Source organism: Dermacentor silvarum, chromosome 3 (genome assembly GCF_013339745.2).
Source record: "Dermacentor silvarum isolate Dsil-2018 chromosome 3, BIME_Dsil_1.4, whole genome shotgun sequence".
In the NCBI taxonomy this organism is placed as follows: Eukaryota; Metazoa; Arthropoda; class Arachnida; order Ixodida; family Ixodidae; genus Dermacentor; species Dermacentor silvarum.
In genome coordinates this window covers 173,854,771-173,880,753 of record NC_051156.1, presented here as the reverse complement: position 1 = coordinate 173,880,753, position 25,983 = coordinate 173,854,771, and the positions used below count along the sequence as shown (strand labels likewise).

Genomic DNA, 25,983 nt, shown 5'->3' with positions numbered 1-25,983 from the left:
TGTGCCTAAAAAGTGGATCCTCCGGATTATTTCTTCAACAGACACATGTCTGACCCGGTTTTGATTGTTTGCTCCTGTATATTTATATCCGTCCTCGTGTAGCCAGCTCAAGCCTCAAAGCGCAAGGCACTGCCCTATGTGCTATGGCACTGATTTATTTCCCGACACCTTGCTTAACGCGACGCGGGAGGGTGACGCCGTCTGGTGGCTTCTACTTTCCCCGTCACCGCGCGGCATTGGTGACGAGTAGTAGAGCTTCGGCGCCAACCCTATCTGTGCATAGGCCAGCGGAACAGGCTAGGTTGGCACCGAATGTGGCGTTAAACAGCTGTTTGTTGTGAAACGAGATGAGTTCCTTAGCGTGAGTGTTGATGCTTCCAGAATAAATGTGCCCCCAAGGAAGGCGTCAGGCACGTCGGCAGTGAGCCATCTACCAACCGGAGGTAAGCTCCTCGAGCGAGACAACAGGAAGTTATTTTGACGTGTCGTTTATCTGTGACATTTATTAAAAGACTTGAGGTCCGCATAAGACGCTGAATTTTGTGATGACCAGTGTTCGAACAAGGAAGAGCCTTGTTGAAACGTTGGCTGCAGCGACATTCTTTGTTCAACTACTGCTCATCACGTCAGGCGTTCGTCTTCCTGTGGACTTCTGTATTCCTTAGATGACTTGCATGTCGCATGAGCATCCCTGGACCAAACCGTAGAAGTAGTGTGACCAGAGGATAGAGGACAGAGGATGCCATATTACAGGCGACGAGACATTCGTATGTATCACCAGTAATTTCTACCTAGAAGTTGTGGACTGAATATGCCTGCCTGAACGAAATTCGTGAGCACTTCCTACTGCCTGAACTGCGTACGCATGCAAGAAAATAAAAAGTGTGTACGACGAATACCAGTACAGAAAAGACCAACGCGCAGAATGCCACCCACTTCATAGAGCATAAGGTGTCCGACGCCGCGGTGCTGACTTGAGCCAGAGTGCACCAAACGAGCTCATACGCACCGAAGATTCGCAAAGAATATCTTACGCTAGAATTATTTGTAAGAGAAACTTCCAGCACATACTGATGCTCGACAGATTATTAGCAATGGCTGCCGATCACCCAATGACAGAGAAGCACTTACGAACGAACATCTTTATGAATTCGGCACCAGGTACGTACTTTGGCTTTCAGGTTGCATGTGAAGAGGCTTTGTGCTTAATATCAGTATTATTCAGATATTTGCAGATCATGCGCTTGTAAGTCAGCGTGTCTGGATGTGAGGATAAAGGCATAGTAACAATCAAATTCACAGTAAAGACAATATAACTTCAAAAAGTGCTATTTGTTGAAAAAGGGTGATTTGCCCGAAACATCAGAAGCAGTTCTATCGGTAATATCGTCGCAAAAAATCGGAGAGAGAACAAATTAAATTCCACAAGCCTTTCTTACTTCCAACTAAAAGCTTAACGAAGGAGAACATTTGGTTTAGCCCGTGTACGTGTGCGGACATCCCACAATCTTGCGTTGCATTTATTAGCAGAATTGTTTCCAGCGTTCCGGAGTGCTGTTTTTATTTTATTTAGGCAACATTTTTGCAGAACAATACACTTAAAGAGGGAACGTTGACCCAAGTTAGTAACAAAGAAAAGGCATTTTTTTTTTACTTTGTGAGGAATAAATGTCAGCTCGAAAAGGTTGGTTATCGGCTGCATTACACTTGTCCTTTATTTATTTATTTTTTCTCGTAGGCATTCAGTTCAACGGCATCACTTGCAAAGTCTGTGGCAGGGCTGAGATTTCGGGAACCCGTTGGAAGTGCGACGTGTGCGTCGATTACGACCTGTGCGCCCCATGCTACGTGTCCAACAAGCACAACCTCACTCACTCATTTGTCCGCTTCGACAGACCACGTGGTTCAGGGTGAGCGCCGCTGCACATGCTGACGTGCACAAGAGTTTACAACTGTTTTAGCAAATGCGTATTCTGAATTGTTGCATGCCGTCTCTGTAGAACATAGCCGTATTTTTCTATCATTTTGACTATATTGCTGTGCATAAAAGGAAAAAGGCGGCCTAAAAGAACACGTCATGCTTGTTTTCCTCTGCTCATTAACAGTAGCCAAGCTCCAAAGCACGCTTGTGTTAACGATTTAAGCAAGGGTGCGCGAGTATTCGAAATTTCGAATACGAAAGAGAGAGAGAGAGAGAGGGACTAATGGATCCTGCAGAGGTTTGCCAGGCGACATGCCTAGCATGCTACTTCAGTCAGATGGATAGTATGAAAAATGAAATGATGTGTTCGCAACAAAGACGCACAACATACGCAAAACACAACACTCAGCATTCGACTAAAGTGTCTCATTGAGACCAGTGTCTGAAAGGAAACACAAAAGGGCCTTCGTTGCGCGAGATGCACAGGAAGCGCTAGTCCATGGGCCAAGGACATGCCTTAGCTCAAAGGATGACAGTCTTTGTTGAATGTTTAGTGCAACAATTTTTGTGAAGTAAATAGCCTGCAAGTGCAGAATAAGTGGTCTAGGTCTTCCCGCACTTCAGACGCAGGGCAAAGTGGCGATTTTATTTAAATACGAATCGAATGGTATTTGCCATTCCATTGGTATTCGTAATTTTGATATTTTCCCATTCGAACAACCTAGACAAAATTCTTTCTCCTAAGTAAACTAGCTGTACTAGCTGCAGTAACGCGTTTACTTTGCGGCGCTTGTTATTTTTGTGCCATGGTGCGGCTAGCCGGACTGTAAAATCCGTCCTCGAGGGTATCACGTGAGGTTAGTTTTACTTATTAGGACACTGTCCCTTCTTTCGCCGGATGCGTTCAATGTTAAAGGGGTATTTTAATCACGAGGTTTCTCGCTTTGTTCTGTCGCACACAGGCGGACACTTATCAATTTGGTAGTAAAAAGATATCCGAGCTGGCAAAGGTGGAATGCGTAAACGACACAAGTAAACCAAAACCTCAGAGCCTAATGATTAGCTGAGTGAAGTGCCGTCCAGACCGCACAAGAAGCGTGGGAGACGCTGTAGTGGAGGTGGGTCTATCGTGAGCACCTGGAGTTCTTTAAGTCTATAGCTAAGTCTATAGCTAAGCATGTTTGAGACTACTTAAGCTTAGTCAGCGTTCGATAGCGAATCGATAGCCAATCAACAGCTAATCGATAATCGATCAATAATAAAATGTCACAGTTTCGCCCTAAGGGCGAAGCAATGAATGCGATAGCAATACAGCAATGTCATACGAAGTAAGGTGAGCGGCTTTGGTAGCAATATGAATTGTAGTAAACATGAGCTGATTAAGTAAGCAGGTGTGCTGCGGCGTAAGTAGACCGACGTGAAGAGACACTCGATGACCACGAGAAGGCGCGTGTGAAACAGTGGTGTTGATGAGAAGCGCTTCCCGTGGGCAGCGCGTGCGAAGGGACACACCTGTAGCGCTGCATGCACTGCCGATCCGGGCAGCATTGCATGTGTAGCGTGCGTTGGAAAATGTGGCCCGACTATTACTAACTGAATGAACAAGCGTGGTGTGAGCGCGCACAAACAAACACGAATAGATCACGCTGAATGACTGCAGACAACGACTGTCAAAACGCTGGCAGCAAGCATACGCCGCAGCGGGCGAAGGTACGTGCGGTCTATCGCATCAACGGAAACTGAGCGGCGAATGCACGGCGCATAAAGGTCAGAGCCGTGTGGAGATAAGAGACGGTGCGTACGAGCGACGAGCGCGGTTGTTGGCAGAGTAGAAGTGCGCCCCCCCCCCCCCCCTCTCCCTCCGGCGCTGGCTTCCTGCTTCCTTGCTTGCGCGTGGGAGATGAGTGCGTTCGCTCTCCGTGATAGCGCGCGTCCCCGCACGCTTCCGCTCGGGCATACGGCGCGCGGCGAAGATTTTATCTATAGGGAACCTCACGGCGACGGCGACGGCGACGACGACGGCGACGGCAGAAATCCGGTTGAAGTGTCCATATAATTGCTATCGCGATAATATATTTCGGAAAATGCTCGCGATGACTTAGTAGTGCTTAGCCTAGCCGAAATACGTGGCCAATACCTTGCGATAGACAATCGATAGCCATTCAATAGCTAATCAATAATCGATCAATAATCAATAAATTTTGAATAATGCTGGGTATGACTTGGTAGTGCTTAGCCTAGCTCAAAAGCCAGGACTAGCTCCCTTTAGCATTGCGCCTCCAGTGCAAGCTACAATATTTTTTTTCTACCCGAATCCCCTAATTTGGGCTCGTATTCACAAAAAAAGTATTTACGCTAATAGCCCCGATGATGATGATGATGATGATGATGATGATGATGATGATGATGATGGTGGTGGTGGTGGTAATGGTGGTGGTGGTAATGGTGGTGGTGGTAATGGTGGTGGTGGTGGTGGTGGTGGTGGTGGTGGTGGTGGTGGTGGTGGTGGTGGTGGTGGTGGTGGTGGTTTATTGGCGCCCCCTTTGGAACGGGGCGGTGACAAATAGTCTCCTAACCGGCTTGATTTAATCAGTTGTGCTGTACACGTTTTTCATTCTAGCATTTCTGTATACATCTCCATAATATTTTTTTTTCCTTCCTCGTGCTTCTCTGTCTACCTTGTATCGTTACGTGGGCCCGCAACGGGTCCGGTCGTATCGGTCCGGTCATAAATCTAACATCTTCCCTGCCTTTTTTCCCCCAATATTCTAAACGTCTCTCGCTTATCTCGACTGCTGACCGATTGATGCTTCCGTCCACGTCAAATATAAGTGCTTCTTCAAGGTACACGTTACCAACGGATCTCACTGGGTGAAACCCTTCGCATACCATCAGGATGTGCTGATGGTATGCGAAGGATTTTTTCTGGAGCATACATATGCCTCATCTTGTTGCGAATATCTGTTCCGATATGCTTTTCTCCTTAGGTAACCAGCTCGAGCCTCATATAGCAACACATTGCTTCTTTCTTCCCATTCTTGCAAATCTTCATAGTCTTTCTTGTTCCCAATCTTTGCATCCAATTCCCTGTCTTTGTTTCTCTCACATTCTTTCTGATGACTCCTGGTTGTCTATTTACACGTTCAATTACCCTATACTTGGTTGCCAACTTTCTTGACCTCTTCCTCCATTCTGTGTCTACGCTTTTCAGGTACAGATACTTGTGCACTTTAGCCACCCATTTATCCATGTTCATGAGTCTTTCTTCAAAACCGATTTTGCTCTGGGCTTCTCTGACTTCAAAAGACGCCCAACGCATGTCACCCTGCACTACCTAATTTTGTGGTTTTACCGTGGGCTCCCAAATCCAACCGGCCTACAGATCTTCGGTTAACTTACAACCCTGACAAGATATCCGATTTTAAGCATAGAATGACATTTGCGAATGGTAGCGCTGGCACCATTATTCCTTTCCAGATTCATAATTATTGTGGCCCCAAAGTGCTCTGTTTTATTATTGCTGCATTCGGCTTCCCCTTTATTTTCAGAATATCGTAGGGGGTGCTCGAGTAAGTCTTTCCTTCGTTTATGTATACACCGAGGTATCTATATTGCTCGACTATGGGTATGACTTGCTGTTGAATGTACTCCACGTAGTTACTCGTCTTTTCAATAACGATAAAAATTCCCGATTTCTCCGTGCTAAACTTAAGGTCTAGATTTGTCGTTGCTTTGCCACACATGTTGGCCAGTGTCTGTAAATCTCTTGCATTGTCCGCTAGTAGCACGATGTCATCTGCGTACATCAGTCCGGGAACCTTCTGTTGCACCATTTGTCCATTACGCATGTAGGCTAAATCAAACCCTTGTTTACTGTTTTCCAGTCGTCCTTCCATACCCTTAACATAAAGCATGAACAACAATGGGGACCTACGGCATCCTTGCTTCAGTCATTGGTGAATTTCCACCACTTCTTTACGATTTCGTGCTTCTCATACAATTTTTACTCGATTGTCTCTATACAGGGTGTTCATTTTCAGTTTTACTGAATTTTTAGGAATCGTCTGTGGAGGTAGCATAATTCTTATCATTGAGCTGGGTTATTCGATGAGGCATACATTAGTAGCACGAGAAATCGAAACACATATTCAACTAATTAAAAAATCACTAATTAAATTTTTTGTTAATTACTTTACGGCTCATATTGCACTTTACGAATTGCAGCCGGTGAGCTTGTCAGGCGTATCCACTTGGAATTAATTTCCCGAATGACACCAGTTCGGAGATATGCGCCACCAAACTCTCCGTAAAAGGGCACTGTTGTTCCGCTTACTTTTTTTACCAAAACGCTATTTTATACATTGAAGCACAAAAGTAACTGGAACGCCCATGTATTTCGTCCCACCTTTTGGGAAATAATATCACGAAACTGGTGTCATCGTGGAAATTCATTTCAAGTGTATGCATCTTGCAAACTCACCGGCTACAATTCGTAAATTGCAATATGTGTCCTAAAGTAATTAACTAAGAAGTTCATTAGTAATTTTTTGTTAATTAGTTGAATATGTGTCTCGATTTCTCGTGCTACTAATGGCCGCATCTTCGAATAACCCAGATCAACGATAAGAATTATCCTACCTGCCACAGCCGGTTTTTAAAAAATTCTGTAAAACTTAAAAATGAACACCGTGTATATCGGATATATGGTGCTTTGTTTCCATAGCTGTGTAGACTTTAGTTCCTCACTCGGCCTGTTGTATGACTGAGTCATGAGGTCGTGTCCCTGACCACGACGACTGTGCTATTATAGCAGATACATTTAAGGTATGACTTGGTTGGCCTCATAATGCTGGCATTTATAAATTTAATACTAGAAATAAATATGGGTAGTAATTGGAGAGCGCCGTGCTACGCGAGGACGCAGTCAGAGCGCGAGCAAATGAATGAGAATGCAGCTATTCAAGCCGGTGCGTAGCAGATGACAAAGGCGATTCTTTTCCCCTGACGTCACCTAAGCGCCGTTCGCAGCGCCACCATCGGTCGCCCACGAAGCCAATAGAACTCCTGGTAGAAGCACATGTCAGCCATTCGCCATGTTGCATGCGGCCAATGGAAAACAGCATTTACGAGCGAAAAGCTTCTTTTTTGCAATGTTTTGTTGATATATAATAGTTGGCGCAATTCTGCTTCCAGAATAAAAGTGTCCCCGAAGCAAGGCTCAACTGAACCGGACGGCGGAGGCATCTCGCACGGAGGTATGAGGCAGTCTTGAGGTCGAAAATCGATGAAAGCAGTTCCAGACTGCCGAATGGTGGTGGTCCTTTATATGCCATATCAAAGAAACCTTGGCGTCTTGACATTACTTATTAATTTAGTAGTGAGCGAACTCGGATTTCGGTCATGACAGAAAGCTATATTAACGATGCCAGAAGACGCTGCGAAGTTTTAAGAAAGGCGCACAGTTAAACGAAAAAAAAAAAGCCAGGATACTTGTCACAATATATATATATATATATATATATATATATATATATAAACACAAATAATATTGCGCCCGCTTATTCCCCTTCGCCCGCACAACCCCACGTGTTCACTCCGCACCAGCGGCTGTGTTGTCTGTCCCTTTTATCAACAAGCCAAACAAACAAGAACTGTTTGACCCCGCAGCTCTACATAGCAGTTGTGCTTCCCGCTTCAATAAGCGGTACTTGTGCAAGACAAGGTATAATTAGGCCTGGTAGTGTTCTTACAACCACGACGTGTCTTACAGGTGTCATATTCATAGGCATCACCTGCGACGTCTGTGACGAGCAAAACATCGTCGGCACCCGCTGGAAGTGCGCCGTGTGCCGAAACTGCGACCTTTGCACAACCTGTTACGCTGAAGGCAAGCACGATATCAGTCACGTCTTCATGCGCATCGAAGTCCCAGGAAGCAGAGGGTAAGCGCATCTAGCTTCGAGTTTGTTGCCATACTCATACAAACAGAAAAAGCACCGCATATCCACGAAGTGAATGATGATGAGTGGGCGAAGCACCGGCCGGGGATCATTCGGGCAAAACGCCCGAAGCTGGCTTCCGGTTCCGGCTTCTGGAATATGGAGCGTGGAGTACATATATATATATATATATATATATATATATATATATATATATATACTGTACATGTGTACAGTATATACAGCGCTTATATAGCCCTTGTGCACTACAGCGCCCCTTGCTACGGACGAGAGAGAGAGAGAGAGCGCGTGCGTCGGGAACGAGAGAGAAATAGAAAGAGAGCACAGCTGCGCCTCTTGCAGGAAAGGCGAGTACTAGCGTGGCTACGACGGCGCGACGATGGACAAGACTCGACCCTAAGGAGCTTCGCCCCTAAAAGAAACGGGAAGGCAAACTGAGGGAGCCGTTAGTTGGCAGTCCCAATCATATAAAATCAACAGACAACGAGGCGACGAAACTAATAGGGTGAATTACTTGTTTTAAGTGCGGAGCCCTTTAGGGGCCCCGGCTGTCGGCGTCTACCGCGTGATCACGCTCAAAAACTAGTGCTCAAAACAGGGTCAACACAAGTGCATAATTGATCATAACCGGTTCAAAATAAACTAACATGATTCAGAATAATTTAAAAGACGGAATAATCAAGCATTAAGCGCATTAATTAACAGAAATTCGTTAAAATCGCTTCTAACTATCACCAGCAAAGCTTTGGCTCCATGTGCGTGGGGGTTTGGCTCCATGTGTGTGGGGGTTTCCCACCAGTTGTGCCTTAGCACATGTATCAAAACGGATGATGGATTGCTAAACACAAGATAGACACACGATAACACAAAATAAACACAAGGGAAACACCGGCGAATCACTGCTCCGCACTTCCCCAGCTTTCACGTTGAGTGGAGCTGCATTACTACTGAGTTTACCATTTATATCAGTCCCTCTTTTCTTTTTATTTAATACAGAAATGATATATATACAGGTAAATGAAAGCGGGCGAAAAAAAAAAAAGCTGGCCGCACGCAGGTGGGAAGCAAATCCAGGTCTTCGCGTTACGCGTGCTATGCTTTTACTAAGTGAGCTACCGCGACACCGTTTTCCCGTCTACTTTCATTGATATTTGTATACGTGTACAAGGCTTAACCCTGGGAACCACGCGTGGCCATGGCAGTGGATGTACAACATCCTATCTGTATGCCATGGCTTGGAAACTGACAAAAATCTGGTCCCTCAGTGTTACTTCTTCTCGTTGATTACATAGCGAGAGTCTTGACTCCGGCAGCTTTGATACCTTCAGGTAACCTATGAGGCTTTATCGAGCAGTGGCCTGAAGAGGCAAGGCAGGGAAGTTAACCGAGGATGTGCGCGATTGACTACCCTACACATGGCGAGGGAATAAGGGAAGAAGAATAGATAAGGGAAGATAAGAGAAATAATAAAGAGGCAGTCATTGTGAACACTGGCTGAGTAATTTTCGCGAGCAGTGTGAGGAAAGTATATAAAAGGACTCGCACTTGCTGTTGACCTTGCCCAAGCACACGATATATTCACAGGGTCACTATGCGGCAACCAACAAAATCAACAGTTCAGCGCAGTTCGCTACCGATTTTTTGTAGCGGTCTCGCATATATCCAAAGTTCACTTAAGGCCTGTCTTTTCATCCGACTCTGCCATGCGCTCTGCGGAACACAACAGCAGAGTATGCTCCGAATCACGTAATCATTCCCCTGCGCTGTCCTTACTGCTAAAGACTATAATCTATTTCCTTTTGCAATTGCAGAGTACGCGTACCACCCAGACAACAACCGACAAGGACGCAGCCTGAATGCACAGGAGTGGAAGACACGGTCGATCAGGGAGATGAACAGAGGAATGAAAAGGGTCAGATGGCTTACTTGTCTTCCACTCTTCAACACACTGCGTTTGTGTGTGCGTGTGTGTGCGTGCGTGTGTGTGTGCGTGTGTGTGCGTGTGTGTGCGTGTGTGTGCGCGTGCGTGCGTGCGTGCGTGCGTGCGTTGAATACGTGAGAAAGACAGACTGTGGTGGTGCGCCCACCACCACTGCCACAGGAATAAACGGACAAGAAAGGGCGGGAAAACGAGAAAGTAATGCTTGTAAATGTAAACGGGTCATCAATTTTACATGAATTCACACCAACACACCACCTATCCCAATATTTCAGAGCACCAGTCATTGTGTTACCTGGCACACTCACGCAGCACAAGCCAAACTGGCTTATTATTGAAGCGTCAAAAATGTTCTTTGTTGGAATACAGCATTGTTAGAATTCATGTGTTTTGTGTGGCGGCACGCCTGTGTCCTTCATCTGAGGTTCCACTGTTCAATTTTGTTGCAGCAAAGCTGTTTGCCCCCGTATGCATCCCCCGCATGCACTTCCAGGGGAGGGGGGGTTACCCTGGGCGGTGTACGTCCATATCGGGACACGGTGTTGGGACAGGAAAGGGGACGGGTAGGGGAGAGGGGGCAAGAGTGTGGCGACGGCGCCTGTGCACGTGGCCTGCACTTCTGTGGTTATAATGTCACGCACGTCGGAGGTGCCGGTGCGGCTGCAGCAACAGTTGCGGCATATGCATGGGAGGTGCGGTGACCGCGGCGGCCCTTGTGTCGGCGTAATGTGGTGCCGTATGAAAAAAAATGTATGATTTCATAATGTATGCAGCTCATGTATGCAGCCTAAATAGTTTGGTTGGTAATTCGTCCCCATATGAATGATGTGGCCCCACGAATTATTTTAGAGAAACTCGGCGCTCGCTGCTACTCTGGTTGTACTCTCGCGCTATACAGAGGAACGCTTGTTCAGACGCTCAGATGTGGCGTGCTTCTTCCAAATCTATTTAATGCGTTTATGCTTTTGTATCTGCCAGGGTATTATTACTTCACTGCATAAGCAATGCTCTTGCCACCATCATGCAAAGAAAGCGCCCACTTTGGTGGCGGCTGCGTTACTAATTTGGCTAATAGATTAACGTAGAAGTACTGGCGCATCCATTACTGAATTTAGCAATCGTCCTGATTGTGTGTCTTCCTTGTTCGGTCGTTCGCGCTGCCAGAATGCATCCAGCTAGCTCTTATTCCGGCGTTAATTTAATTTGCATATTAAACTCATTCGAAAAGCTGAAATGGTAACAAATAACGCACGGTGCTAAAGAAGATGGTGTTCTAGTGCTATTAAGTATATTTAGCAGGACATATAGAGTTATTTACTCACGCATGCACGCTCAACCATTCGGGAGCGGAGGCGGTGAATCTGTTTTAGCTGAGCGGTTGGAGCTAGTTGAAGCTTACTACGTGGCGTGTGCTGTCACTTGCGACTTAAACTAATAGTAAAATCCGGCACTACTATAAAAGCATTACCTGATATTACCTCTAGCGAGGTTCTTTGCAAAATATTTTGAAATCCTTGTAGCATCTGACATTATAATTTTAGCATTTTCTTTTATTACTTGACATGGGTGCATCATAACATTGAAAATTTTAGGTCGCGTGGTAGCCGAGGCAGGGGCCCTTGTTCTCGTGCACTCACTCGGTGAACTTGCCAGCGCAGCGAAAGCGCCGGTCTGTTAGAGCGCGATCGTGAATGAGTGAACAGCGGATGCGCAGTTGCGCACCCTTTCCCACTCTGAGCGCAGCGCAAGCGAAAAATGTGCCAAAATAGTTTAGAATAAATGAAGTAGAGCTTTCGGGGCTGGTAATTTGTCTAAAAGCAGTGAACACGAATGCTTGCTGGCAGCGCAAATAAATGATAGCCGAGAGGCCGGTAGCTTGAAGTATCTTGCGAACCTTTCCTTTTGTCCATGCAGAGAGTATGTCGATGCTGGATCAATCTCTGCTTCTATTTCCGGCGATTCTTTGTCTTAACTGTGACTATCTCTAAACTCGTTTTGCCTTTTCTTGCTTCCGACAGCTTCAACGAGTCACAATGCGGGTCACGCTGCCCAGGCGGAGCTGGAGACAAAACTGCAGGAGCTAGAGAGCGCCTTACAGTGCGTCATTTGCATGGAGGGCAGGCGAAACGTGGCATTCCTGTGCGGCCACAGCGCGTGCGCTGCCTGCGCCGAAAATCTCAGAATTTGTCACATGTGCCGTGTTCCCATAACGAAGAGGATCACTCTCTACTAGACAAGCAGGTGCATGGATAGAGAAGGGCCGGTCTACGGCATTTTTTTTTTCTTTTGGAACAAAATGGCTTCATTGACGGCGTTGTTGTTTGCCTGACTCAAGACTGCAATGTCTCGAGAGACTTCCCAATAAAATGTTGGCTGCCTTCGCTGCTTGTAAAGTACTATTTATATAGTATAAAGCTGAACCTCCGCGGCTACTCTGTTCCCGTAAATACATGTACCGCTTGTACCAGACAGCAGTTCAGTTAAGTTGCCTCACAGGAAACTGTCAAGTAAACAAAAAGCGATGTTTGCGTGGTAGTCGTTACCTAAATTGGTTGGCGTTAATCTTCTGTCACTATCCTGAAAGATTTAAATTTTGACCCTGTAGAAGTGAGTAGATAACGTTTTCGAACCACTGTATATGGTCACGATACGGCACGAGAACCCTGCGCAGAGAGGCAAGGCGGTTGCGGAGCGAGCCCCGGATGACGCAGGTTACGTACAGGGTTCACACGAGAAAAAAAGAATCCTCGTCGACACTGATATTGCAGGCTGGCGCCGGGGAATGAACGCGAGAAGTATGCAGCCTGTACCCACGAAAAACAATGGAACACCAATCCGGAAAGTGACAATGCACATATTACTAGAATCAACCTAAAAGGGTGTATCGCGGTACGAGCAGCATTCTTTGATGTGCTCAGCCTGCCACGAACTCTGCCATAAGCAGTAGGCGTCCCCCCGAGTCCATTTGTGGTGGTGTTTAGAGGCACACAGCATAGGCTTGAGCCGGGAAAAAAATCATTTCCGAGCAAAATCAACTAGACGAACAATATGAACAGGACATCAGTTTGTTGCAGAAAATGCACGGAGAGCTTCTGCCAGATATCACAATATCTGGAATTGACGGAGAGCAGTTCGAACCCTGACCAGCACCAGGCCGACCTGTGAACTAGCGGCGTTGAATGATGACTTCTATAGCTGGTCTGGTTGGTTTATGTTCAACGTGCCGAACATGTCCAAAGAACAAAATATATACAAACAAGAGAGATGCGCTGTCTATACCGTCCGCGAGAGAGAGTGTTTTGTTTTTCTTTTCTTTTTTTTTTTCTTTGTAATGCAACCCCACATCATGGAGGAAGTCTTGTAAGGCTCTGTGCTAACAGTGAATTTCGACTCCAATTGCTGAAATCAGCATTCCGGTGCCCACGGAGGCCAGAACGACTGGGCAAGGGCTCCCGGTTGTGTCATGTGCCTGGGCAAGACCACAAGAGGCGGTGCACATCGATGTCTTGTGCCAGGGTCGAACACTTGGGGCCGGTGGCGTCTTCCGTGATGAATCCCTTCCACCTGCAGGTGACAGCAGGAGTGAAAGCTATCCGAGCCTCCATATCATCCTCAGGGAAATTTCGACCGCTCTTGTCAGGTTGCTGGGAATGGAGCGGGCACACGGGGGATAAGAAGACGTGTGCCGCATCGGAGCAAATCTTTTCTTTTTTTTTTCTTTTTTTTATTTGGGGGGGGGGGGGGGCTGAAGGAAACCTTAAAGCTGGCATATTTTCAGCCAAGTATCTTTTGCTCGTTTATTTCTTCCGACTGATAACGAAAGCCCGCGAAAAAGATGTCGCAGTTTCGCCCGAAAGGCGAAGCATCAATTGCGATAGCAAATTAGTAGAGAGCTATTCGCAGTAGGGATAATAGTTTTATCGGCTGCATAAACTTAGACGCATTCGCTTACTAACTGAAATAACAAGCGTGGTGTCAGCGCGCACAAGCAAACATGAATAGATCACACTCGATGACCGCAGACAACCACTGTCAAAACGCTGGTAGCAAGCGCAACCGCCGCAGCGAGCGAGGTTCGTGCGGTCTATCGCTTCAACGGAAACTGAGCGGCGAATGCCACAGCACATACAAAGGTCAGAGCCGTGTGGAGATCGCTTTCAAGATATGGTGTGCGCGACAGCCCGCATCGGCGCAAAGTACAAGCGCAGTTGTTGGCAGAGTAGAAGCTGCCCCCCCCCTCCCTCCCGCGCTGCCTTCCCGCTTTCCTCCTTTCGCGTGGGAGATTGAGTGGCCAGTTCCCTTTACGGCCGGTTGCAAGATAAGCATTTGGTGCCGCAGCACAGTGTCGCCCCCCCTCCCCCTCTCCTATACCCCACGGCCTTTCGCGTGACGGAAGTCGCGTTTGCTCTCCGCCGTGCGTTCGCTCTCCGGCGATTTTATCGCCCTTGGACTTTATACGGAACCTCACGGCGACGGCAGAAATCTGCTTGAAGTGTCCATATAATTGCTATCGCAATAAAAGATGTAACGTGACTAACCTTCCACCCGCATCAAAAAGCAGCGCCCTCAATTTCTTATTTATGTAAAGAGCTACCATGTTGCGCTTCTTGCCGTATTAGATTATTCGCTGATGATTGCGTCATCTACCGTAACATTTCCTGTGGTGCTAACCGCCTAACTTTAGAAAATCTTTATATACTCAGTGATTGGTGCAACTCCTGCGTACCTTTAAATAAGAAAAGATGTCTTTCATTAACCACTTTTGCCAGATAAAAAGTACTTACACAATTAAAGATCAGCCAGTCGAACTTACTAGCACTTAAAAGTTCCGTGGACTGCACTTGCAGCTCGACTTATCATGCCAGTACCAGACATTATATGCTTGCATCTGCCAACTGCTAATTAGGACTGTTCAAGCGCCACCTACAACACGCTCCTGCATACATTCGTTAACTTGCTTACATTTCATTAATCAATCCAAAAGTGGAATACGCATCTGCCAAATTGGGACCCGGAACAGACTTGCATTACTGCTAACATTCAATCCTAGCAAAACCGGTTTGTACGATTCATTCATTACGAATACTTAAGCTTCACTAGCGTCACTGCTCTTAAAATACGCGCTGAATTGCCTCAACTATATATCGTGTCGCCGCTAGAGTTCTCGCCTTTCACTCCCTTCACAAGCTTTATCAACATCGCACTATGCATCAAGATTTCTTCCACAAACCCACAGCCACGCAGAGCCACAACTGTAAAGCCGCAACCGAGGTCGCTCTTATAAAATCAAAAAGCGTAAGGTACAAAATACTTCATCTTGCCATGCCACTTATTCCTTTCACTATCATTGAATGGAATAATGTGCTGTCACACATCGGCCACTCATCCTGACGTCACATGATTCCAAGAACTAATGAGCATGTTGAACGAAGACTAACATATGTTTAGCAATTCATCTTCAAGTTTAAATGTATATTGTGTTCATGGGCACAATAAATTACACTCACTTAGCACTTCCCTGTATGAATTATATACGTGTTACACTTGTTCTGTTTTATAGGCCATGTTTTGTTATCATAGTTTTCCAGGTCAATCAATGCTTTTGTACTCACTAGTGCTTTTTCAGCCAGTGTTTTCACACATATCATAGCAAGGGCTTTTTTCTCCGTAGTGTGCAAATGTATGTCTCAGTGTAATTATAATGTTTGTTTGTATAATGGCAAATTGCTCCTGACACCTTGTAATTTCTTTCATTTAGATAATTTCTCATTTGTATTTATTTTCATTTTTTACATATGTGTTCTGTTCAAGCTTTTGTAGATAATATAATGAAAACTAAAAGTAGAATAAGGGATCAATGATAAGTTGTACCAGTTCTGCCCCTCTTACGTAAACCCTCATCTGAAGGCCTCTATGAGTATTCCTGAATAAATAAATAAAATATATATAAATGCTAGAAGAAGGGAAACCTAGGGGTGCGGTTTTTGTTAATCATTACCATATAAAGCCAACACTTGCCCAAAATAGTGACCGGATTGACAGCCGTCGCCGTAGCACAATTGGTAGCGCAACGCACGCGTAAGGAGGATGTCGTGGATTCGGCTCCCGCCGGCGACAAGCTAGCTTTTCGTCCACTTTCATTTTTGTTTTCTTCATTATTTTCAAAATTTCAATCCCCAAGCATAGTTAATTTCCCCTACGAGCTTTCCTTAACTTCATTGTCCGTTGGCCTTATATGGGCACGAAATATACAGGGTGCAACGTAACTTTCGGCAAACTTTTTAAAAAATGCAAACGCCACGTATCTGGACAGAACCAAGGTAATGATGTTTGCCGTCGCTTGGAGATACTCAGATTGTTTTTTTTGCATTCCGCCTAATTAATTATTGAACTTCTCCAATATTATAATTAGAAGAAAAGTGTCAATCAGAAAAATGTCGAGCAACATGAAAAACTCCTGATACAGCTTTCCGTTGCTCAATACGTGCTACATAAAAGTGTTTTTCCGAGCGTGAAAGAAGCCCGCGAATGCGCGCAGAATTTCCGCGCGACTGGCCGCTCGAGGCACTTTAAACGTATGCAGTCCGCTGCAGCAAGGAAGAGGAGGAGGAGGAATAAACATTTATTTCGGAACCAGCACTTTAAGATGGCCGGGCCTAAGCCTCCCATGAGGGGACGTCGAGGGCTTGCCTTGCCGCCGCCTCACGGGCGTGCTGGGTCGCCCAGGTTTGGTCGTCGAGGGCGGAGCTCCGCAGAGCCTCACGCAACCTCGACGAGAGGGTCGTGGTGTTAATTCGTGTGTACTGTGCTGGGCACTCCCACAGCATATGCGGAAGCGTAGCCGGGTGAGTGCCACAGCACCGGCAGTTGGGGGTACTGTAAACTTCAGGGAATATAAGGTAGAGGCGGGCGGGTGAAGGGTACGTATTTGTTTGTAGCAGACGCAGGGTGGTAGCCTGCGCCCGGCTGAACTTGGGGTGAGGTGGGGGGAAGGTTCGGTGACTAAGGTAAAATGCCTTAACGAGATCGTTGTAAGTAGTCAGACTTTCCCTGGTGTCCAACTCGTCTCCAGTGTCTCCGGCGCGGTTGACTAGTCCTCGCGCAATGGAGTGGGTGACCTCGTTGAGGTTGGGGAGGTGTGGGTGGACAGTGCCCGCATGGGCCGGGATCCATGTCAAGGAGATCATGCTTTCTTTAGAGTGTGGTGCCTGGCGGAGGATACGAAGAGCTTGAGGAGAAATACGGCCTTTGCTGAAGTTAGTGACGGCTGAGCGAGAGTACACGATGGTGTGGCAGGTGGGATCTAGAGTGGCCAGGGCGATGGCCACTTCTTCAGACGTTTCGGCAGTGGGGGTAATGACGCTGGAGGCGTGGTGTAGGACTCCATCGCGTGTGGCGACGGCCACAAATCGTGTGCCATGGGAATATTGGGCTGCATCAACAAATGTAACGCCAGGTACACGAGCAAAGGCTTTTATGATTGCTCCGGCCCGAGCTTGGCGCCGGGCCCTGTTATATTCAGGGTGCATATTTCTAGGAATAGGGTCTGTATGGATCCAGCTACGGATGTCAGTCGGGATCGATTGTTTGGGGCCCTGCTGCTGATGGTAAGTAAAGCCAAGGAAAGGCTCATTTTTTTCGACACACCAGTTGTTGTGTCACGATACGGCTACAGACAGCATGGTTACGTTATGTACAGAGAAACCTACGGAGCTTACAAAGCGTTGCCTCTGCCAAACTGCCTGCAATCTCATTGTACGTGAGTCTACTGGGTCCATGAAGGAAGACACAGAAGCCGAAATTCTTTAGCATGAGGTTGAAGGAAAAATAGTAGCCACCGATGCAGTAGCGAATTATTTGTGTTTTCTAGTGACATAAGGACTGAGAGACCATCGGCGAGCATGGTAAGTCAGCCCTATGTACTAAGAAGAAGAAGAAGAAAGAAGAAGAAGAAGGAGCACACGTTTCTTTGACTGTCGCAACCACTCAGGTCAACAACAACAACAACAACAATGACTGTCGCTGAAGAACACCACCATACTCTACCATGAAAGCCACTAGAGAGCAAGTCATCGTGCTCGTCGCCATTTGCATGGTGAGTTTATTCCGAAGCACTCTTTGCCACTGACGAATGGGCATCGGACACGCTGCATTTGGTGTTGCAAATCGCAAGGGATGCAGTACAGCTGGAGGGCATAATTACGTGACGTCATTGAGGTTTCTTGTGACGTAATTCGGTTTGCCATTTTTGAATAGTTTAAATGTCCGTCCTACGACTAAGGTGCCGTGACATGAGTGACGTGCCCGCTGAATGTTACCGCTGCGATATTTTCGATCCCCGCACGCTATGATCGACCCCAGAGTTATTTATCACAAATATCGTCTCACTGCGATCTACCTTGCAGAGTATCAACTTCTTCTGCCTCGCCACCTACGTCTTGGGCTACTACCGGAATGTAGCGAGTGAGTGTCTCAGAATGTACAAGATCCGCACATAAACCAGTAGTTGTGCGTGTTGCACGTCATTCTTTCGAGACAACGTTTTCTTTTTTTCTTTTGTATAACGTTTTTTTTTTCTAGACTTTGTCACGTGAGAGAAGCTATGTTTCTGTATAATGCCACGGCCACTTGATGAAGTGTTGTTACGGAGAGGCAGTGGTAATGCACGTATCTTTTCTGCAGGAACACTTTTCACGTCGGGGGATAAGCTCGATTTTTATAGGAAGGCAGAGATCTTTCCTTCGTGCCCATGACCGCTGACCTGTTACTCTGCATAGGGAGGCTTCGAAGGGCATTGGAAGATGCATAAGAGGGAGAGTGGAAGAAAGGAAACAAATTCTTGAGTGTGCGAGTAAACCTAGTAATTATAATTACATGTGAAACGATGGACGAAAAATTCAGGCCTTTCTACATCAGGAAGCAAACTTTAGCTAAATGTTTCCGACAAGGCCAATTTTTGAAAGGTATAAAAACAATGACTGCAAGGCCCTACGATGTTTTCAAGGGGAGGGAATAGGACTTGCGAAGCCGTGTGATGTCAGTGGACCGTGACAAATTGTATATATTTTGCGGTCAAGGCAGAATCTATCGTCGCGGTAGGCGAGACACTCAAATAACGTGTGTTCCGCAGTCTCTAAACTGTCAGTTGTCAAAGAATGAATTGGTGGCTCGCCCTGCGCGACACAGATAAACTCCATCAATGCTTCATCCAGACCAAGTCGATGGCGTAACGTCTATGACTGATCAAGTAGAAGCCGTAGAATTCTTAATCTTAATCAGGAGTCAATCACAGAAAGTTGTCGTGGTGAAGTGGCAGATTCCAGAGGTGACCTCTTTCTACCTAGGCATATTTTTTTTACATGTTCGAGGCGTCAAATTTTGTAAAATAAGTTCGTCTAAAATTTTTGTAATAAAATTTCTTTCGGGCAACTTCATCCCTTTTTCCCTTTAGCGAATTTCGCGTGGCCTCAGCACGCTCCCACTCACCGCGATATTCAAGGCAGGCTGTATTACAGCTTGTCCCTGCGAAAAGGTGAGGCTGCATCACGTGCGCATATAAACACACCCGACAGACGAGGGAACGGGGACAATAAAGGAACAGGAAAACATAATAACCATATTGCATTATTCAGTTTGCTACACTGCACTTGACAAGGATGGGAAAAGGGTGGAGAAAAGATAAAGTAACGGAAAAAGTACTGCCACCAGGGTGAGCACGACAGTGGCGCAAAATCAAGAACACGCTGTAATGGGTATATAGTCGTTCGCACAGGCAGTTGTTTGAGGTTGCTTCTGGATCATCTATCCACGAAGGTAGTTAAGCGTTCCTCGACTAGGGGGATTCCAGCACTGCGCTCAGGGCATCGCAGCGATGCGGCTAAGGAGCAGCCGCTGAAGAAACTCAATCGGTGGTGCGCCGCATAGGTGGTTGCAAGTTCGATTCCCGCCGGTACCGCGTTTTTTAAATGCGAAGCATTTCTTGCCGGCGGCTCTGTCTGTTGTCCCGCGTCCCACACCCCCACAGCGCATGCGCGTCCCCTCCCCCTCTCTCTTCTCTCCTACGCTCCCCCCTTTCTCTCCTCTAGGAATCCTCTACTGTACGGAGCGGCGCCCGCGTCCCACACCCCCACAGCGCATGCGCGTCCCCTCCCCCTCTCTCTTCTCTCCTACGCTCCCCCCTTTCTCTCCTCTAGGAATCCTGTACGGAGCGGCGCCCGCGTCCCACACCCCCACAGCGCATGCGCGTCTCCTCCCCCTCTCTCTTCTCTCCTACGCTCCCCCCTTTCTCTCCTCTAGGAATCCTCTACTGTACGGAGCGGCGCCCGCGTCCCACACCCCCACAGCGCATGCGCGTCCCCTCCCCCTCTCTCTCCTCTCCTACGCTCCCCTCCTTTTTCTCCTCTAGGAATCCGGAGCGGCGCGCTCGACAGGTGGTGCGACAGCTGCATACTCCGCTGGGGGCGCCATGGTAGCTCCGCGGTATGAAAATGACGGAGCGCGCGCGCCTCATTCTCTCTCCTGCGCAGCGCCGCGATGAGCGCTCGGGCCGCTGCCGCGAAACCATCTCCCGCTCAAGTTAACCATCTCCCCGCTGCTTCCCATCCACACATGGTTCCTTTTAGCGGGAGATGGAGTAATTTCTTTCTTTTGAGCTTTCTTTCGCTGCACCACCAAACTTATAGCGAACCGAAGATTAATGTCCTTATTGCATTGAAACGATTTTATTAATTCAGACTGTAAGCCTGCTGTGGCATGTTCCTCTTTTCTCTCTCGCGTGCGGTCTCAGCGCAAGTCGAGAGCATGCAGAACTGAGTAGCAAAGCGTGACTTCAAGGCGTCTGTTTGAATAACCGCCTATGCGAGACCCATGGCAGTTCTATAGCTCTTATATGTTCTGGAAAATACATCACTTTGCCTTTCACTTCAGTATATATAGTAAACAGATGACGTAAAAAACAACCCGTTTTTTATTTCCTAAAAATCATAGTTGTTCACCACTGCTAGCTGCTATAATAAGCCACTGTGCGGAAGTAGCGCATCAAGATATGTGTAAAACTAGAAGTCTATGGCACCAGATTCAACTGACTGACTCTTGTTGCTCGTGTGTGTAACGTATTAAACGATGCAGTCAATGCACACTGTGGTTATACTGCATCAGTTGTTCATTTGGATTAGCCTGTGGGGTCCCAGTTTGTTGCGAACATTTAAAAAAAGTAATGTGGCTAGCAAAATCTGCGATTTTGATGTTAGTATTGTCTTCGCATTTTTTTTATTGACTCTTGCATATCTTTCGCAAACCAAAATACGCAGGCGCGGGGATCTTCTACGACCTGATCCTTGGTGCTGAGTCAGGCCTGGACATGGCATCTGATTTTATGCTCTTCAGTGTACTCCAAGTCCCGGTACGCTGCTCGAACATTAAACTTCACAGTATGGTATACAGGCTGTCTCAGCTAATTTTAACCAAGGTTTTACAACAGGCCGAAAACCTCTGGGAGGACGCCACCAAATGCATGTTATTGGCATTAGTCTGGAGCAAGTAGCACTATTCATTGTTTCATGCTTAATTGCGTAATTAGTCAAGATTAATATACCAACATTGCAAGTATTAACTTCACGACTTAATTCCCATTCAGGAAGTTGTAGAGCGTCCTAGAAAACATCTCATTGAGCAACTTCCTTATTTATACTTGTTAGGTAACCATTGTTTCTGCGTGACATGCCAACTTGCGCACTGTGATTTAAGTGCTCTCCAATCATCACATCAGGCATTTAACCTGGTGTGCTGCTTCGACTGCTTATCGCTGTCATGAACCGCCGCGAGAGAAGCACTTTACTGGTCTAAATCGTGCAGCCAACACCTGCATTGCTGCCCTGTCACTTTTAACAGCGGAGCGGTTGCAGGTCGAGGCTGCTCCGTCCGTCTGTCCGCCGGTGTCACGCAGGGGGCAGGTTCGCAAACCCACCACTAGGGGCGCTACGCACAATCAGAGCGCGCGTATGGGGAGGGGAAGCGCGCACCCTTTCTCGCCACGGATTCCGCTCGGCGCGAACGGCTGCGGGAGCTCGCCCGAGAACGGCAGCGCCGTCGCCGGGCGAATTCTACGTTTCGAGCACGGGAAGCGCAAGCGAAACGGCAGCAGTGGGAGGCTAATCCGGAGCTACGCAAGAAAGCAAGGCAAGTCACGCGTACTTGGAGGAAAGCGAACCCTGATTTGTTCCAGCAAGATGCAGAACAAAGACGCAAGCGCCGAGATATCCCTTTGACCGACGGTGCAAGAGATTTCCTCTACCGGGAGTTAGCAGGGAATGTTAAGCAGTAAAAGTCAAAACATTACACATAATCACACGAAAACCACTGGAAAACAAACATAATCACAGAAACCAACAGATAATCACACAAAATCACAGAGAAACACAGGAGAAACACAGCTCCGCTGTTTCAGCAAATATCACATTGGGTGGAACTGGGTTTACTTTTTTTAAGCAGCAGCACACCAGGCTTTAATGTTCTGTCTGTTCATGCGCGGTCCGTATGAGAGCACTGCAATTTCGGCGTGCAAGCGGGCACCTGATACTCCACAGTTTTGTTAAAGCCCTGTCAACGGCTGATTCTAGTGCGCCACATAGCCGCTTCCAATTCACCTTGAAATGTGTTATGTGACAGAGTACCATTCTTCTTCATTGAACCAATTTGGTGTCGCACGTTTTAACTTCTTATAGCAAGAATTTTCTTGGCTGAAAAAAGTGTCCCAATTTCACTTGGACATACTACTTCCTTGTCAGGTTAGATCATCCAAAATTAGTTTTACAACTTTTGCAACCTCTGGGTAAAATTTATGAGTTGGTCACGGAAATCTGAAATGGGTGTCAAACACGAAAGAAAGCCTTTATTACTGCACATTTTCACACTGTACATACTCTGATAAAGCAGGCTAACCATTTCGCATCTTATGCTAGCCCCTAAAACAGTTTCTATTGCAGAATATGCGACTACAATTTTTGCACCTGAATGGATGCACCCGCGCGGGTTTCGTAAATTGTTCACCCTCGTTAGAAACTCCGTATGTAGACTATTGTTTGCTGAGTTAGAGATGGTAACACTTCTTTTCGTCGGATGACTACATATGACGTCAAAATCGGGCTTTCTCGCGCTTAGGCATCCCGTTCAAATTTAACTACTGTCACAGACCCCGTGAACGAGGCGCAGACGCCGTACCAAATTCTAAAGCCGACTTATCAGCTTCCGAAAATAATCCCACGAAAGCAAGGACAATTACGAATGGGCCCTCTGGTGCGCCAGCGAACGCCGGTTGCTGTACAAAGACCGAGTCAGAGCCCAGAGTTGTTAAAACACAACAAAATATATTATTCACACAAGGCCTTCACACACACACTTGCACACTTAGGCTAGACACAACACAATACAATTCAGATGGGTAGTCACAAAACACAGGAAATAATTAACGACAAGCACTAAGAGTCCAACACGTAAAGTACAAAATGAATAGGAACACTAAGTGTCCAATCGCATTCACCCGTGTTGGTCTTGTCAGACGATCTCAGCGTAGCTCGGGGCAAATCTCGAAGAAGGAACTTCCGGCAATGCAGACGCTCGATGAACTCGTCGACTAACTTGCCGGGGAATCCCCTTCTTCCGCAGACGCTCGGTCTTCACGTTACATCACTTCACCGGTGCGGACTGAACTCCACTACTACTTTCTCGCACGGCGGTTATAAAACTTCCACAGGCGTTCTCGAACCTTCCTGTCCGAGTCGTGATTCTGTAGCATGGCCAAAGCCTGGGAATCTTCTCGTCTTTTCTCGTACCTTCGACCGCCGCCGTCGAAGCGTTGTCGAGGGGTAGGGGGGGGGGGGGGGGGGGGGGATTACTCATCCCGTTGGCGCACGCTTACGCTGTAGCAATCTCTCTCGACTCGCCGAGTAAGAAGGTGTCTCGGCGCGCGCGCGTGCTCTCTCTCTCTCTCTCTCCAGTTAACGTCGCTTCGTCGATGCTCTTCTAGACGTCTAGGCGCCATTGTTCACGTTGCTGTTTGAGGCTTATGCGCTCTCCCCCTCTGTTGAAGTTGCCGCGGGGCCGGCGTGTTCTTTTGCTGGCTTGCGTGACAGGCGGCGCGCGCTTGGATTACGCTCTTTTGTGACAACTACTTATATTCCGTATGTCGCCAAATCGCGAATGCAGGCTAGAATGGGTTAAATGACTTCTTCATATGGATAGAGGAGGGGGGCATAATATTTTCTTTAGATCGAATCAAATGCGAATACAAAGTGAATACTTATCAGTTTTCAAATAATAAGGCCAGTGCCTTCAATAGAGTGTGAGAGTTCGGCAAACACTTTCTTGAAACATTCCTAATTATGAACCAATACCAAAAGAAGATCAAAACGCTATGCCCTGAAGTGAGGTCCTCTATAGCACTGAGTACAGAGTATTCGGGATGTTAATCTGTCCCGGTGCAATGAAATAAGTTTATAACAGTGACTGCAGTATTCAGGGGAATTGGTCATAATATGAAAGTGAAGCGTCTATTCTAAGAAGCAGTGGCAGTGTTGTTGCTCATTCACAAATTCAAGTCCATAAATGTCCACAATCCTTTATTATAGTTTCGCTAGAAGGGTGAATCATTGACAGCGATAGCAAGCACGCAAGGCGTGTGCTGCTGTGCAGCGTAAACAGCACCCAGAGGCTACCAGGTGTCATAGGCAGTACGACAGTGAGTGCGTATGTGGCGAAGCTGCGTCGTTATAGCTCTGGCGGCGTCACGCACGCTCAACCATTCACATGTTCAAAAACGAACAGAGCCGCGGCGGCTGCATTTCAATGGGGGCGAAATGCAAAAACACCTGTGTACCATGCAATCTTTGTACATTAAAGAAACCCGGGTGACCAGAACTTTTCTTTAGGGATAAGACCCCTCAGCGTTCAGAATTTCAGAACGTCAGAACTTCAGAACGTTAGGGATAAGGACCCCCCAGCGCTCGCGGTGTGTTTCTTCCTGTCTGTATTCGTAATGCTGAGCTGCCGCATTTCTAACACATGCGCTGTTGCATGTGTTAATAAGAAACCGTACCAATGTACGTTTGCCCAGCGCTGTCTGTGCTTTCGTTCAGTACTCTCACTGCTTGTATCATGGTGTGCCGCAGGCGAGACATGGCCAGAGGCTCCAAGAAAGGGGAGCGGAAAACGTCCCCGTTTATTTAACAGCCGTGTATATACACACTAAGTGGGAGAGGGTGTGTTCCCTCACCCCCATGTGTCTTGCGCGATACAGATATCGGTCACGTCAAAGGTGCCGTAGATATGAAGCCAGCGCTGCGCCAGATACGATGCATAGATACGATACACTGCTGTTCTATCGTTTCAGTTACAATGTTCTTTCTTTTTTTGTTTTCTTTCCAGGCCAACCCGGCACTTTCGGGTCCAACTCCTGTAAGAGCTCAATCAAAAATTACTTTCTGTCTGTTGTTGTTACAGCTTACAGTAATAATTGTGCGTCTTTTGCCCGCAACTGAAAGGCTGCGCTGAATATTACAGTTAAACTTCGCATGGCGAAGAGGGACACACCTTAACATACGATGATATTTGCAGGCAGACATACGCGTTCTTATTACATTTTCTTCAGCCACATCCGGCTTATATAGGGCCTTTGATTTAATTTTACTAGCGGATAAGCACTCCATTGCGTGCAGCAGCAAAGACACAGCGCTAAGGCACAAAAATTTCAGTTCCTTGAATTTGCTTGAGTCAACCAACCACGATACATGAGAACAGGTATATAATGTATTTGCTCTGGGGCCATATTCGGATCGATAACTTTCCGGGAGGGACACTTTCATTTCGCGCGACCTAATAACTAACACGCAGTAGCAACGAGCAGGCAGTCTGCCAAGTAATTCGAGAACAACGGGACGACAGAAAAAAAATTAACAGGAGGTGTGTTCCTTTCGTCGCATTAACTTCCGCTGGCCGAGCCAATCACTGCGTGCTGAAAAGGATATACCGGATAGGTGATCGAAGAAAATGCGGACCTTGGCTGTTATGCATTGAAAGGACAAATATACGCCCCGTGTTCATTGCATAACGTGATCAGTAACATTATGACCTCATGCACGTCTCGTTTGCTGTCATTATATACCTTCCAA

The 25,983-nt window shown here is 46.9% G+C and overlaps 1 protein-coding gene across 4 annotated transcripts in view; it reads left to right on the top strand.

Annotated features, from left to right (window-relative positions):
- LOC119446117 (uncharacterized) overlaps positions 1 to 12,200 on the top strand; it is a 52,844-nt gene extending 40,644 nt beyond the window's left edge. For all 4 annotated transcript variants that reach the window (XM_037710468.2, XM_049663919.1, XM_049663920.1 and 1 more), the window contains 6 exons: positions 382 to 443; positions 1,739 to 1,910; positions 7,115 to 7,176; positions 7,692 to 7,863; positions 9,693 to 9,793; positions 11,839 to 12,200. In XM_037710468.2, coding sequence (XP_037566396.1) covers positions 382 to 443; positions 1,739 to 1,910; positions 7,115 to 7,176; positions 7,692 to 7,863; positions 9,693 to 9,793; positions 11,839 to 12,053 — 784 coding nt within the window. In that variant the 3' untranslated portion in view covers positions 12,054 to 12,200. The remainder of the gene's footprint in view (positions 1 to 381; positions 444 to 1,738; positions 1,911 to 7,114; positions 7,177 to 7,691; positions 7,864 to 9,692; positions 9,794 to 11,838) is intronic.
- Positions 12,201 to 25,983: the final 13,783 nt, after the last annotated feature.